The following is a 15,013-nucleotide window of genomic DNA, read 5'->3' on the forward strand; positions in this document are numbered from 1 at the left end:
GTGTGAAGAACTCAAGTTGAAGTATGCAGAGTAGGGAGCCCTATATGACGGATTTAGCCTAGCCTAATTGATAACAAAGATGAGTCGTTCCATTTGATTTCAATCACCTTTTGACTGCACCCCTTTTGATTTTAACGAAACGTTTATTAATACATATTTATGGTAGAAGTGGTCAGAAAGTAGCTTTTTGGGCTTAAATGCCAAAACATTTAGGAGATAGAGGTGCACATAGATGACCCATACCCCTCCCTACCATGAGACATCCATGTCTTCATCACTGGAAAAGATAGAAGGTTGAGTTTGATATAAGTTTTTAAATTATAGACAGGGTTGTCAAACTATTGTACAATTTTGTGACAATGACATACATTTTGTTTTACCTATATGTTGTATTTTAGACCCGATTTTACATCATCTGAGGTGTTTGTGTTGTGGCAGCATCAGCATGATCTTGAATACAGGTTGGATGTCGTGTTTTGGGTGATACATGATCTTAAATGGCAATACAATTTGAAATGTCAACTTTCAAATAAATGGTAGCACAAGGATGGTTGGAGGTCCACACATCAGCTTTAAATAAGAATATCTTTTGTTTTAAATTATACTGCCAATCTTCCATAGGAAACCTATTGAAATAGAGATAATAGAGTAGACATTCCCATTTCAATTGACGTTTGATGGTGGGTGGACTAGTGGCCATCTTTGTGGTAGTAATTGGAAGTTTACATTTCAATTCAATTAATATTTAAATGATGCACCAGCTAAATTGCAGGGATATGTCCTAGGGTTGAGCAGTATCCAGATTTCCATACCTTCACACCGTGCTTGTGCCATCCGGGATATACTGTATTACCGGTAGTGCATAATTATAACGTTAAAAAAGCTCCTAAGACGTCACTTACCAAAATTGCTAACAAAATGCTAACAAGTACTAAGGAATACTCATAGCGGATGCTAGGTAAATGCTAATGAGTGCATGCAAACATTTACTACTAGGACAGACAACCCAGCTCATGAAGTTATGCAAGTATCGCAAAACACAGTTTGTAGCACGCACAAAACAAATATTATGCAGCAGGGAACTTAATACAGGAGGGGATGGTCTCTGCTGCTCCAATAAGCTTGATCTTGCAAGCTAACATTAGCAAGTTATCAAAATTAACAAGTTAGTAAAAACCCAGCTGGAGAGAATTTATTTATAGTTAACTTAATAGTTATAGGATATATAGCTGGCAAACAGTAGTGAATTTCATACAAGTGTAACTTGATCACCTCACTTAAGTTGTGCTGCAGGAGTGACTCACCCATGTTGCTCGTTGTGCTTCTTTGTAAACAAACACGATTGGCTCAAACCGCTGTTTTTGGGGAACTAGTACCGGTAAGCTTCATAATGAAAAATGATTTAACGGCCGAAATGATGAACGCAATCTGGCTTATCTATTACCTAGTGGACAAGTTGACTGCAGGTATTTATATATATAAAAAAACGTCACTTACCACTATGCTAACAACATGCTAACAAGTACTAAGGGATCCTCATAAAGAATGATCACATTTTGTACAGTTTCTTACCTAAACTTTACAAGTAACTCAAAAACGCTACTCACAGTTTGTTGCATGCAGGGTCACCACTTTAGTTTTAGAAGTGGGGGGGACATAACCTGGTGAATTTGTTTGGGGCATCTAAAGCTAATTGCCTGCATTTTTACACAATTCAATGTGCCATCTCCATTTAGAATAAAAAGTAAGCAAAAATGCCCACAGTCATGAAGCTAGGTAAGAGATCATTGTTAAATTTAAGTGATTAATAAGACTGAGCTAGATCGAAGGTAATTCAATAATAAATAGTGTGTTGCACCTAACAAACTCTTTAAAAAAGACTTTTGAATTGTCTTCATTAAGAAGTCCTCTATATCAAATTTCAGCCAGAAAGACCAACCAGGCCGAGCCACCTGCATGCCTGACCCCCACCAGTCTAGTCAACTCAACTCTCAACACAATATCCTTCCTAGTTCACACCTTTTAATTTTCTTAATTCCCAAGGGAAAGTTTTGGAAACAAAAAACAAAACAAAAAAACCCACATACACCTTAAATATACATTAACACACAGAAACCGCATATCTTCTATATAATTAATCTCATAGGACTAATAGTACTGTAGAGCTCTTTTTACTTGCACACAATATAGCTTGGTCGCCCCGTCTTGTCCCTAGGGGTCCAACATCCTGCAGTCCCCAAACCCAGCCAACCCACCCCACTCAGCTTTAGGATCTTAGTGAAACAATAAAGGATTTGTTTCGGTTGTGTTAGGCCAAGATCAGAGTGACAACCCACAGGACGGCACACCCCCAGGGCCAGGACTGTGCAGCCCAGCAACTAGGGATTGCCTAAATGGGTATCTCCCTTGACGTGGGCATGTTTTCAATACAGACTCCTTTAGTCGTACTGTAAGACAGGTATTCTCAAACTGGGGTACGCCAAATAAAAATGTGATTCACATTTCAAAACAAACAAACCAAAAAATGTTCACAGTCCATGTTCACAGGTTTTCTTCTCGCCTGAGTAGCCTCATTTCACTGCCAATTTTTTTTAACCATCTAGTGTTCAGCGAAATAACAACACAATGTCAAATACAGGTAGCCTAGTCAAATAATTTACATCCAATCACGTTACTCTCAGGGGAATTCCACATACGGACGTATGTAGCCAAACGTAGCTGCTGCTCATGTTGGTGTCTGTACTGATGGCGCAAAAGCCATGACAGGGAGACATAGTGGTGTGGTAATGCGCATGCAAGCAGTTGCTCCCGATGCCACTTGGGTAGACTGCAGCATCCACCGAGAGGCTCTTGCTTCCAAGAGAATGCCTGACAGCTTGAAAGACATTTTGGACACTACAGTGAAAATGGTTAACTTTGTTAAAGCAAGGCCCCTGAACTCTCGTGTATTTTCTGCACTATGCAATGATATGGGCAGCAACCATGTAACGCTTTTACAACATACAGAAGTGCACTGGTTATCAAGGGGCAAAGTATTGACACGTCTTTTTTAAATTGAGAGACGAGCTTAAAGTTTTCTTTACTGACTGTCATTTTCACTTGTCTGACCGCTTGTATGATGACGAGTTTCTCACACGACTGGCCTATCTGGGTGATGCTTTTCTCGCCTCAATGATCTGAATCTAGGATTACAGGGACTCTCCGCAACTATATTCAATGTGCGGGACAAAAATTGAGTTCTTGATTAAGAAGTTGGAGCTCTTCTCTGTCTGCATTAACAAGGACAACACACAGGTCTTTCCATCATTGTATGATTTTTTTGTGTGCAAATGTGATACAGCGACGCACCTGAGTTGGGTGCACAATTACGCCATTACTTTCCTGAAACAGATGACACAAAGACCTGGATTTGTTAACCCTTTCATGCCCTGCCTCCAGTCCACTTATCGATATCTGAACAAGAGAGCCTCATCGAAATTGCAACAAGCGGTTCTGTGGAAATTTTATTTAATCAGATCACTGCCAGATTTCTGGATCAGGCTGCGCTCAGAGTATCCTCCCTTGGCAAATATTGCTGTTAAGACACTGATGCCCTTTGCACATACTTACATTACCGTTCAAAAGTTTTGGGTCACTTAGAAATGTCCTTGTTTTTGAAAGAAACATTTTTTTTGTCCATTAAATAACATCAAATTGATCCGAAATACAGTGTAGACATTGTTAATGTTGTAAATTACTATTGTAGCTGGAAATGGCAGATTTTTAATGGAATATCTACATAGGCGTACAGAGGCCCATTTATCTGGTGTTTGCGGGTACTATTTAATGAAGGATCTCAATTACAGCCTCGAGTCTTCTTGGATATGACGTTACAAGCTTGGCACACCTGTATTTGGGGAGTTTCTCCCATTTTTCTCTGCAGATCTTCTCAAGCTCTGTCAGGTTGGATGGAGGGTGTCGCTGCACAGCTATTTTCAGGTCTCTCCAGAGATGTTAGATCGCTTACAAGTCCGGGCTCTGGCTGGGCCACTCGATGACATTTAGAAACTTGTCCCGAAGCCACTCCTGCATTGTCTTGGCTGCGTGCTTAAGGTGGTTGTCCTGTTGGAAGGTGAACATTCGTCCCAGTCTGAGGTCCTGAGCACTCTGGAGCAGGTTTTCATCAAGGATCTCTGTTTTGCTTCGTTCATCTTTCCCTCTATCCTGACTAGTCTCCCAGTACCTGCTGCTCAAAAACATCCCCACAGCATGATGCTGCCACTACCATTGTTCACCCTAGGGATGGTGCTAGGTTTCCTCCAGACATGATGCTTGGCTTTCAGGCCAAAGAGTTCAATCTTGGTTTCATTAGACCAGAGAATCTTATTTCTCATGGTCTGAGAGTCCTTTAGGTGCCTTTTGGCAAACCCCAAGTGGGCTCTCATGTGCCTTTAACTGAGGAGTGGCTTCTATCTGGCCACTCTACCTTAAAGACCTGATTGGTGGAGTGCTGCAAAAATGGTTGTCCTTCTAGACGGTTCTCCCATCTCCACAGAGGAACTCTGGAGCTCTGTCAGAGTGACCATCAGGTTCTTGGTCACCTCCCTGACCAAGGCCCTTCTCCCCCGATTGCTCAGTTAGGCCGGGCGGCCCGCTCTAGGAAGAGTCTTGGTGGTTCCAAACTTCTTTCATGCAAGGATGATGGAGGCCACTGTGTTCTTGGGGACCTTCAGTGCTGCAGACATTTTTTGGTTCTCTTCCATAGAGCTGTGCCTCGACACAATCCTGTCTCGGAGCTCTAAAGATAATTCCTTCGACCTCATGGCTAGGTTTTTGCTCTGGCATGCACCGTCAACTGTGGGACCTTATATAGACAGGCGTGTGCCTTTCCAAATCATGTCCAATCAATTGAATTTACCACAGGTGAACTCCAATGAAGTTGTAGAAACATCTCAAGGATGATAAATGGAAACAGTATGCACCTGATCTCAATTTTGAGTCTCATAGCAAAGGGTCTGAATACTTATTTATGTAAATAAGGTATTTTTTATATATATATATATATATATATATATATATATATATATACTGCTCAAAAAAATAAAGGGAACACTTAAACAACACAATGTAACTCCAAGTCAATCACACTTCTGTGAAATCAAACTGTCCACTTAGGAAGCAACACTGATTGACAATAAATTTAACATGCTGTTGTGCAAATGGAATAGAAAACAGGTGGAAATTATAGGCAATTAGCAAGACACCCCCAATAAAGGAGTGGTTCTGCAGGTGGGGACCACAGACCACTTCTCAGTTCCTATGCTTCCTGGCTGATGTTTTGGTCACTTTTGAATGCTGGCGGTGCTTTCACTCTAGTGGTAGCATGAGACGGAGTCTACAACCCACACAAGTGGCTCAGGTAGTGCAGCTCATCCAGGATGGCAATCAATGCGAGCTGTGGCAAGAAGGTTTGCTGTGTCTGTCAGCGTAGTGTCCAGAGCATGGAGGCGCTACCAGGAGACAGGCCAGTACATCAGGAGACGTGGAGGAGGCCGTAGGAGGGCAAGAACCCAGCAGCAGGACCGCTACCTCCGCCTTTGTGCAAGGAGGAGCAGGAGAAGCACTGCCAGAGCCCTGCAAAATGACCTCCAGCAGACCACAAATGTGCATGTGTCTGCTCAAACGGTCAGAAACAGACTCCATGAGGGTGGTATGAGGGCCCGACGTCCACAGGTGGGGGTTGTGCTTACAGCCCAACACCGTGCAGGACGTTTGGCATTTGCCAGAGAACACCAAGATTGGCAAAATCGCCACTGCCGCCCTGTGCTCTTCACAGATGAAAGGAGGTTCACACTGAGCATGTGACAGACGTGACAGAGTCTGGAGATGCCGTGGAGAACGTTCTGCTGCCTGCAACATCCTCCAGCATGACCAGTTTGGCGGTGGGTCAGTCATGGTGTGGGCTGGCATTTCTTTGGGGGGCCGCACAGCCCTCCAAGTGCTCGCCAGAGGTAGCCTGACTGCCATTAGGTACCGAGATGAGATCTTCAGACCCCTTGTGAGACCATCTGCTGGTGCGGTTGGCCCTGGGTTCCTCCTAATGCAAGACAATGCTAGACCTCATGTGGCTGGAGTGTGTCAGCAGTTCCTGCAAGAGGAAGGCATTGATGCTATGGACTGGCCTGCCCGTTCCCCAGACCTGAATCCAATTGAGCACATCTGGGACATCATGTCTCTCTCCATCCACCAACGCCGCGTTGCACCACAGACTGTCCAGGAGTTGGCGGATGCTTTAGTCCAGGTCTGGGAGGAGATCCCTCAGGAGACCATCCGCCACCTCATCAGGAGCATGCCCAGGCGTTGTAGGGAGGTCATACAGGCACGTGGAGGCCACACACACTACTGAGCCTCATTTTGACTTGTTTTAAGGACATTACATCAAAGTTGGATCAGCCTGTAGTGTGGTTTCCCACTTTAATTTTGAGTGTGACTCCAAATCTAGACCTCCATGGGTTGATAAATTGGATTTCCATTGATTATTTTTGTGTGATTTTGTTGTCAGCACATTCAACTATGTAAAGAAAAAAGTATTTAATAAGATTTTTTCTTTCATTCAGATCTAGGATGTGTTGTTTAAGTGTTCCCTTTTATTTTTTTTGAGCAGTATATATATATATATATATATATATATATATATATATATATATATATATATATATGAATGAATGAGCAAACATTTTTTTAAATACTTTTTTCGCTTTGACGTTATGGGGTATTGTGTGTAGATTGAGATTTTTTTTAAAATATTTGATATTAGAATAAGGCTGTAATGTAACAAAATGTGGAAAAAGTCAAGGTCTGAATACTTTCCCAATGCACTGTAACTTGCCATTGTGGGAGGATAAGCAACCTTCCAATTAATGGCAATACATTTCTTAAGTCTCCAGAATCAACATTTCCAAACAAACAAAAACATGGAGAAGGGAGAATCTGTGGACATGCTGAGATAAGAGCATACCCTTTGCCAGAATTCAGCCAGCCTTCACAAGACCATAACATATGCAAATATGTCCCCTTTTGTGTTTTACGCCTCCAGCAGGGGAATGACATTTCTGAGTGCATGTAAATCAGTTTCACTGGCATATAGTTCTGTGGATCCATTCTGTGGATGGCCTTAATAAACTGCAGTAATTTATGTCTGAGATGATATGACCATGACTGGCCATTCAAACTCATCTGTATCCATTACTACAGGGCCTGTAAATAAATATTGATAATGTTAAGAAGTGGAGGGCTCTCAACCAACGTGAGTCGAAGTGCAATCAAAAAATATAATCCTCATTGAAAAATAAAACGCTCAACGCGCCCATAGGTTAGGCTACTATGGTGAGCGAGCATTGCGCCTTTTCATTTTCAATATGTATTGATTACCCATTTATTTGTCTCTGCCTGCAAATCGTCCTCCTAAAGATGGGCTATATCATATAGGCCTATGCAAAACGTAGCAAGTGTCGTTGTCATCATTCTTGCTGCTTCCTGTTCATTAGCCATACCTGCGCGATCAGTTATGCGTATGGTCTCAATTAAATAGAGGAGCCGATAGCCTATGCCTGGGCGGAAAAACACGGGCCAGTTATCTTTCCAAGCTAATGTACTTCCTAAATAAGCCTATGATTACATTGCGTAGAAATGGGCCTAAATATTGATCACCCATATTTCGCCATCTGAAAATCTTCCCACTCCTAAAAGGTAGGCTATAAAAATAGCTCAAGAGAAATTGCAAGTCTCTCCAACTCTGCTTTCTTGAAACTACATCTAGCATATTGGCTGATATAGCCCAGTAATACAATATAAGGGCCGTGTGAAAATCTCTAGTAATTTAAAACCTATTTCTTAAGTTATTTTTGCTAATTTTACATTGCCTTTAGGGCGCAAAATTTCTGGGAACATCCATGGCAAGTGAGCTGCGTCACATACGCCTAAAATAACATTGCGGGACTGCGGTTGGGTTTGGGACCAGTTTTTGCGGTAGTGGATGAGAGTCGGGAGCAGGATGAAGAAATTGGTCCCGCGCAAACTTTTACTGTGCACCATGACAGTGAAGCCTGCAACGTTAGAGCTGTTTATTGCTGTGTCAGAGTGAAAAGTAGGGAATTAGCTAGGGAAACTGACAGATCAATAATGTTTACAATGCCATATTGACTAATAAAACTCACATTGCACTGAAAAAACGTCAATCATTTGGCCAATGGTTTCATTGTTTGATTCAGGTCTAGTGTGATTGGCCAGCTCGGTACATTTAACCGGCGAAAGCTAGCCAAGTTAATTTACTTCTGAAAAAGGACAAAACAAAGGCTACAAAACCTTTCCATACAAACAACAGCTGTTAGCGATATGAGGTGGCTATTATTACTATCTAACTGACAGATAACTAGAGGCTGGAGCTGACCTGGCTGTGGTAGGTACTACTAGCTAGCGTAGCTTATTCACCTCAGTCGAGAGGGAATTAGATAATGTTTAACGTTACTGTACATGTCAGTTACAATACTAGCTCAGCACTGCGAATAAACACTCGTTTTTTCTGTTAAGTTAAACAGAAGTTACCTTGCCAGCTACATCAGTCAACTAAGAGTAGCCAGTTTCTGGTCTGCATGGTTTTAAAACTCAGTGAAAGAGAGCAACATGTACACACTGAACTATGCTCAACTCAGCCCGCTCTTTGATGTCCGGGGGGTTCTAAATCCAGCGGCTGAACACTCCAAACAGTTTACCTGACAGCTGGGAAGCGTCTGCATGGTCCTAAAGCACACTGTCGCTGTGTTTTCTATAACATTGCAATGATAAAACATTGAAAGTTGTGCACCTGGTTGCACGCACAAAACTAATATTAGCCAGCAAGGATCTTGATCCAGGAGGGTATTATTTGCTGTTACCAAGCAAATGCTTGATTTTGGAAGAAGCTAACCACTTTGCTAGATAGCTAACTAGCTACTAAATTAGCAAACCAAATACAGAACTGCAGACCATTTAGCACAGTTAACTTAATAGTTATAAGATATCTAGTTGGCAAACATTTAGTTGGCGCATGCTGCATGGCAGTGAGGGACTCACAAGGGTCTCTTGTTGTGTGCTTGTAAACAAACACCACGTGACTGGGGACTACTGTAAGCTACAAAATAATGTGACAAGTGAAATGAAGAACGCAATTATCTCCTAACGCAGTGGTTCCAAAACTTTTTATAGTCCCGTACCCCTTCAAACATGACCCTTCAAGCACCAGGGTCAGCGCACTCTCAAATGTTGTTTTTTTCCGTCATTGTAAGCCTGCTACACACGCACCATATGATACATTTATTAAACATAAGAATGAGTGCGTTTTTGTCACAACCCGCCTCATGGGAAGTGACAAAGAGCTGTTATAGGACCAGGGCACAAATAATAATAATACATTTTGCTCTTTATTTAGCCATCTTACATATAAAACCTTATTTGTTCATCAAAAATTGTGAATAACTCACCACAGGTTAATGAGAAGGGTGTGCTTGAAAGGATGCACATAACTCTGCTGGGTTATGTTGGGTTGTATTGGAGAGAGTCGGTCTTAAATAATTTCCCAATCACAGTCTGTGCCTGTATTTAGTTTTCATGCTAGTGAGGGCTGAGAATCCACTCTCATAGGTATGTGGTTGCAAAGGGCATCAGTGTCTTAACAGCGCGATTTGCCAAGGCAAGAAACTCTGAGCGCAGTCCTATCCAGAAATCTGGCAGCTGCTTCTGATTGAGCTACATTTTCACAGAACCTCTTGTTGCAATTTCGATGAGGCTCTCTTGTTCAGATATTGGTAAGTGGACTGGAAGGGATAACGAATCCAGTTGTTTGTGTCGTCCGTTTTGGTAAAGTACCTGCGTAATTGCGCACCCAGCTCACTCAGATGCTTCGCTATATCACATTTGACATTGTCCGTAAGCTTGAGTTCATTTGCACACAAAAAAATCATACAATGATAGAAAGACCTGTGTGTTGTCCTTGTTAATGCAGACAGAGAAGAGCTCCAACTTCTTAATCATAGCCTCAATTTTTGTCCCGCACATTGAATATAGTTGCGGAGAATCCCTGTAATCCTAGATTCAGATCTTTCAGGTGAGAAAAAACATCACTCAGATAGGCCAGTCGTGTGAGAAACTTGTCATCATGCAAGTGGTCAGACAAGTGAAAATTATGGTCAGTAAAGAACTTTAAGCTCGTCTCTCAATTTAAAAAAAATGTGTCAATACTTTATACCTTGATAACCAGTGCACTTCTGTATGTTGTAAAAGTGTTACATGATCGCTGCCCACATCATTGCATAATGCAGAAAATACACGAGAGTTCAGGGGACTTGCTTTAACAAAGTTAACCGTTTTCACTGTCGTGTCCAAAACGTTTTTCAAGCTGTCAGGCATTCCCTTGGCAACAAGAGCCTCTCTGTGGATTCTGCAGTCTACCCAACTGCTTGCACGTGCATTACCACTCCACTATGTCTCCCTGTCATGGCTTTTGTGCCATCAGTACAGTACAATCAAAGGAAGGGACATCCGTCTAAGACCGAATGACCATCCCACAACTTTCCAAAATGCCGTCATTATTTTAGCAGGAATCTCCTTGCGAATGATTTTGCCGAAGATTGTATCTCCGCCGGCCTCTTGACCACCAAAGTCCATTTGATGTCGCAAAGCTGTCCAGTACTTTAAAAATATCCTCTCATGTTGTCCTGGTTTCCAATGGTTTGCAGAAGAGGATGTCTTCCTTAATTGACCCCCCCCCCCCCAATAAACGTAACGGACATATACCAGGATCTGTGCCAGGCCCACACCACGTCTGTTTACTCATCCAGCTGTAACGCATAGAATTCACTGGCTTGTACGCGAAGCAGTAATTGTTTCAAAACATCTCCTGCCATGTCACTGATGTGAAACAGTGTTGTTTGATGAAGTCATTGTCTGTATAGTTTTTTTGGGCCTTTTCCCCCAACATTGTCCCAGCCATATCTGCTGCAGCAGGAATAATTAAGTCCTCCACAATAGTATGGGGCTTGCCTGTCCTAGCCATTCGGTAGCTCACAATATAAGACGCTTCTAGCCCCTTCTTATTAATGGTAATTGTTGCTTATATACATATATTACTACTTGAAAGTCGTCTTTATTCTCGCTCCAAAAACTCCTGTGGCCTTCTTTTGAAATTGTCATGTTTTGTTTCTAAATGTCTGCGCAAGAGTGAAGGTTTCCCAAGAGAGAGTAATGGTTAATGTGATTGGATGTTAATTTTTTAACTAGGCCACCTGTATTTGACATCTTGTTGTTATTTCGCTGAACACTAGATGGTTTGATTTTATTTTCGGCAGTGAAACGAGGCAACTCAGGCGAGGGGGGAAAAACGTCACCCAAATGTATAGCCGTGTTGGAAAATATAAATGTACTGTTTTGAAAATGTGAAGATTAAAAAAATAATTAAATGTGAATCACATTTTTATTTGGCGTACCCTCGACGGCATTGCGTGTACCCCAGTTTGGGAATACTTGTCCTAACGTATTGCACAAGTTGACTTACGGAGGAGTGGGATGATATAAGAGCGTCTGCTAAATGACTATAATGTAAATGTAAAATATGGGAGAACTTGGGAAGAGAACTTGGGAAGGTTGAACAAGGTTGAAGGTTGAACACCAGACGGGCTGCAGTGTTCTGGATAAGTTGCAGGGGTTTGATGGCACAAGTTGGGATCCCAGCCAACAGACAATTGCAGTAGTCCAGACGGGATAGAACGATGGCCTGGATTAGGACTTGCGCCGCTTCCTGTGTGAGGAAGGGTTGTACTATACAGATGTTGTAGAGCATGAACCTGCAGGAGCAAGTCGCTATTTTGATGTTTGCAGAGAACGGCAGGGTGTTGTCCAGGGTAATGGCAAGGTTATTTGCACTCTAGGAGGGGGACACCGTGGAGTTGTCGACCATGACTGAGTCGTCTTAGAGCGAGCGGTCAGGTCTTCCCCGAGAGTAAGAGCAGCTCTGTCTTGTTGAAGTTGAGCTTGAGGTTGTGGGCTAACATCCAAACTGAGATATCTGCCAGGCAGGCAGAGATGCGTGTCGCCACCTGGGTGTCAGAAGGGAGGAATGAGTAAAGTAGTTATCTGCATAGCAATGATAGAAGAGACCATAAGAGGATATGATGGATCCGAATGACTTGGTGTATGGAGAGAAAAGAGGAGGGGGCCTAGAACCGAGCTCTGGGTGACACCAGTAGTGAGCGCATGCGAAATGGTTCAACTTTTGAGCACGTCTATCTGTTTTGGCATTCAGGTCCAAAAAGTAACCATGGGCAAATATGTATAGAAAGTGTTTTTCAAATCAGAAGGGGTGCCATCAATAAGTGATTTAAATCCAATTGAACGACCCAGCTGGAGCATTTTTCTTAGGATACAGATTTTATCTTTAAAGTTACCTTATTTCTTCTAGGTAATGCTAATGCTATTTTCTCTTTCTATCCTTGTGGCCAGTACTCCCAGGTGGCCAACGCCAACACAGACATAGTAGATTGTGAACAAGCCCAAGACCTGGGGGCCATTAACAGCACTCTGAGGTAAGAGCACACGCATGCTACTTCCCTAAAAGGCCTCATACATACATACATGGGCATCTGTTTTGATAAGAAATCACTAAACCAACACTGCAAAACATGGTGATTATTTCAGATGAATGAAAGCATTGTCCGAGAGTGGTTTTCTGTATTACTTTTCCTCCTATAGTAACTATAGTAAAGAGGCCTTTGAGGACTGGGCCCGGCATGATGACGCACAGGACCACTTCTGTGAGCTAGATGGTAAGGCCCACTCTTCTTCCACTTCAATTCTCCACCTAAGAGACTTATAGACTTTTTAGACGGTGCCTAGTTTTTCCATTCGTATGGGATCGAGGTTGGTGTATTTCTTCTAAGACTGGAAGGGGAACTTTTGTCCAGTGTGTGAGAGCCCCTTTTATCAATCGTTCTCGGGCGTGAGCTACGCTACAAATCTTGAAAATAGAACCAGAACTTAATTATACGCTCAGTAATCTATGATGGACAAACGCATGTAGCTGTCTGAGAGTATCTGTTTAGAGAGGTGGAGACTTCTCTAGTCTCGTTAGAATATTTTTTAGAACATAATCAAGCATCTGATGAAATTACGAAACGATTTAGTTCTGGGTGTCTGAGATTATACACTCAGCAACGCGAGCCTCTCGTGAAGCCGCGCTTCTTACATCCAGGTTTCATTCAAATTAGTAGGAGCGTCTCATGCTCTGCAAATAGTGTGCATTTAGGGAAACAGTCACTTTTTGAGGTGTGAAAACATCTGACAAATGTTGTTATTGGGGTAAAATACCCCTTTAACATTGACAAGAGAGATTTTATAAGGTGTATCTCAATAGTGAAAGTGATTACATTTACATTTAAGTCATTTAGCAGACGCTCTTATCCAGAGCGACTTACAAAATGGTGCATTCACCTTATGATATCCAGTGGAACAACCACTTTACAATAGTGCATCTAAATCTTTTAGGGGGGGGGGTTAGAAGGATTACTTTATCCTATCCTAGGTATTCCTTAAAGAGGTGGGGTTTCAGGTGTCTCCGGAAGGTTTGATTCATCTATCCATCCATCCATCCCAATGTTCTCTCATTCTTTCTCACACCTTTCTTCTGTCAGATGAGACGTCACCAGATGCAGACTATGTGGACCTGCTCCTAAACCCAGAGCGCTACACTGGCTATAAGGGCCCCTCAGCCTGGAGAGTGTGGAACAGCATTTACGAGGAAAACTGCTTCAAGTAAGACACACACACACAAAAGAAACTTGTGCACATGCCTCTGAATGCAGTTTTACACACACATTAACTCAATCTCTCACATTGCGCCTAATCTGTTGTTAGTTGAAATATTTCAGCTTCTTCTCTCTCTTCAATGGGCTGATGTACAGTCAGGTCCATTATTATTGGCATGTGTGCATCAAAGATCCACCACCATATTTTACTGTAGCTACAAGGTACGTTTCTGCATATGCTTCTGTTTTTCAACACCAAAACCACCACTGGTGTGCGTGGCCAAAGAGTTCTATTTTGATGTCATCTGACCATAGCACAGGTTCCTATCGAACTCTAGGGTGAGCTATGGTCAGATGATGTGAAAATAGAGTTCTTTGGCCACGCACATCAGTGCTGGGTTTGGCATCAAAAAAAGGGAAGCATATGCAATAAAGTACCTCACGCCTATGGTAAAATATGGTGGTGCATCTTTGATGTTATGGGGCTGTTTTGGTTCTACTGGTCCTGAGGCCCTTGTTAAGGTCAACGGCATCATGAACTTTACCAAGTACCAGGACATTTTTGCCAAAAAACCTGGTTGCCTCTGACTTGGCTTCAAGTGGATTTTCCAGCAAGACAATAACCCGAAGCACTAATCAAAATCCACAAGGAAATGGTTAGCCACAGAATCAACATTTTGCAATGGTCATCTGTCTCCAGACTTGAACCCCATTGAAAACGTATTGTTTGAATTGAAGAGGGCAAGTCCACAAGAGCAGGAGAATGATATGGAAAGATTCTGTATGGAGGAATGGTCTAAGATCCCTGCTACTGTGTTCTCTAATCTCAAAGAATTTGAGAAAAAGGGGAGGGTGCTATAGTATTAAACAGGGGTGGCAATCATCAATTGTATTAGTGTAAAATAATATAATTTCCCAATTACTTTGAAGATACAATATAGCTCAGTATTTGTATAATTTATATTATAGTATTTTTTTTTCTTTCTATTTTTTGCTCGTCTTTGTCAAGTGTGCCAATAATCATGGACCTGACTGTATGTCTTGTGATAAATCCACTATAGGGTCTGATTGCCCATTGTTTGTGGTTTGCAGGCCCAGATCAGTGTACCGGCCCCTTAACCCACTGGTTCCACCCAGAGGTAAGGGATGCTCTTCTAGCTTGCAGCCTGTATTCACCATCATGGACTGTCTTGTCTCCATTG

General features: G+C 42.2%; 1 protein-coding gene across 2 annotated transcripts in view; it reads left to right on the forward strand.

Annotated features, from left to right (window-relative positions):
- LOC106564835 (ERO1-like protein beta) overlaps positions 1 to 15,013 on the forward strand; it is a 31,988-nt gene that overhangs the window by 7,205 nt on the left and 9,770 nt on the right. For both annotated transcript variants that reach the window (XM_014131270.2, XM_014131271.2), the window contains exons 5-8: positions 12,511 to 12,593; positions 12,760 to 12,833; positions 13,698 to 13,818; positions 14,904 to 14,950. In XM_014131270.2, coding sequence (XP_013986745.1) covers positions 12,511 to 12,593; positions 12,760 to 12,833; positions 13,698 to 13,818; positions 14,904 to 14,950 — 325 coding nt within the window. The remainder of the gene's footprint in view (positions 1 to 12,510; positions 12,594 to 12,759; positions 12,834 to 13,697; positions 13,819 to 14,903; positions 14,951 to 15,013) is intronic.

The sequence above is a fragment of the Salmo salar genome, chromosome ssa12 (genome assembly GCF_905237065.1).
Source record: "Salmo salar chromosome ssa12, Ssal_v3.1, whole genome shotgun sequence".
Taxonomy (NCBI): Eukaryota; Metazoa; Chordata; class Actinopteri; order Salmoniformes; family Salmonidae; genus Salmo; species Salmo salar.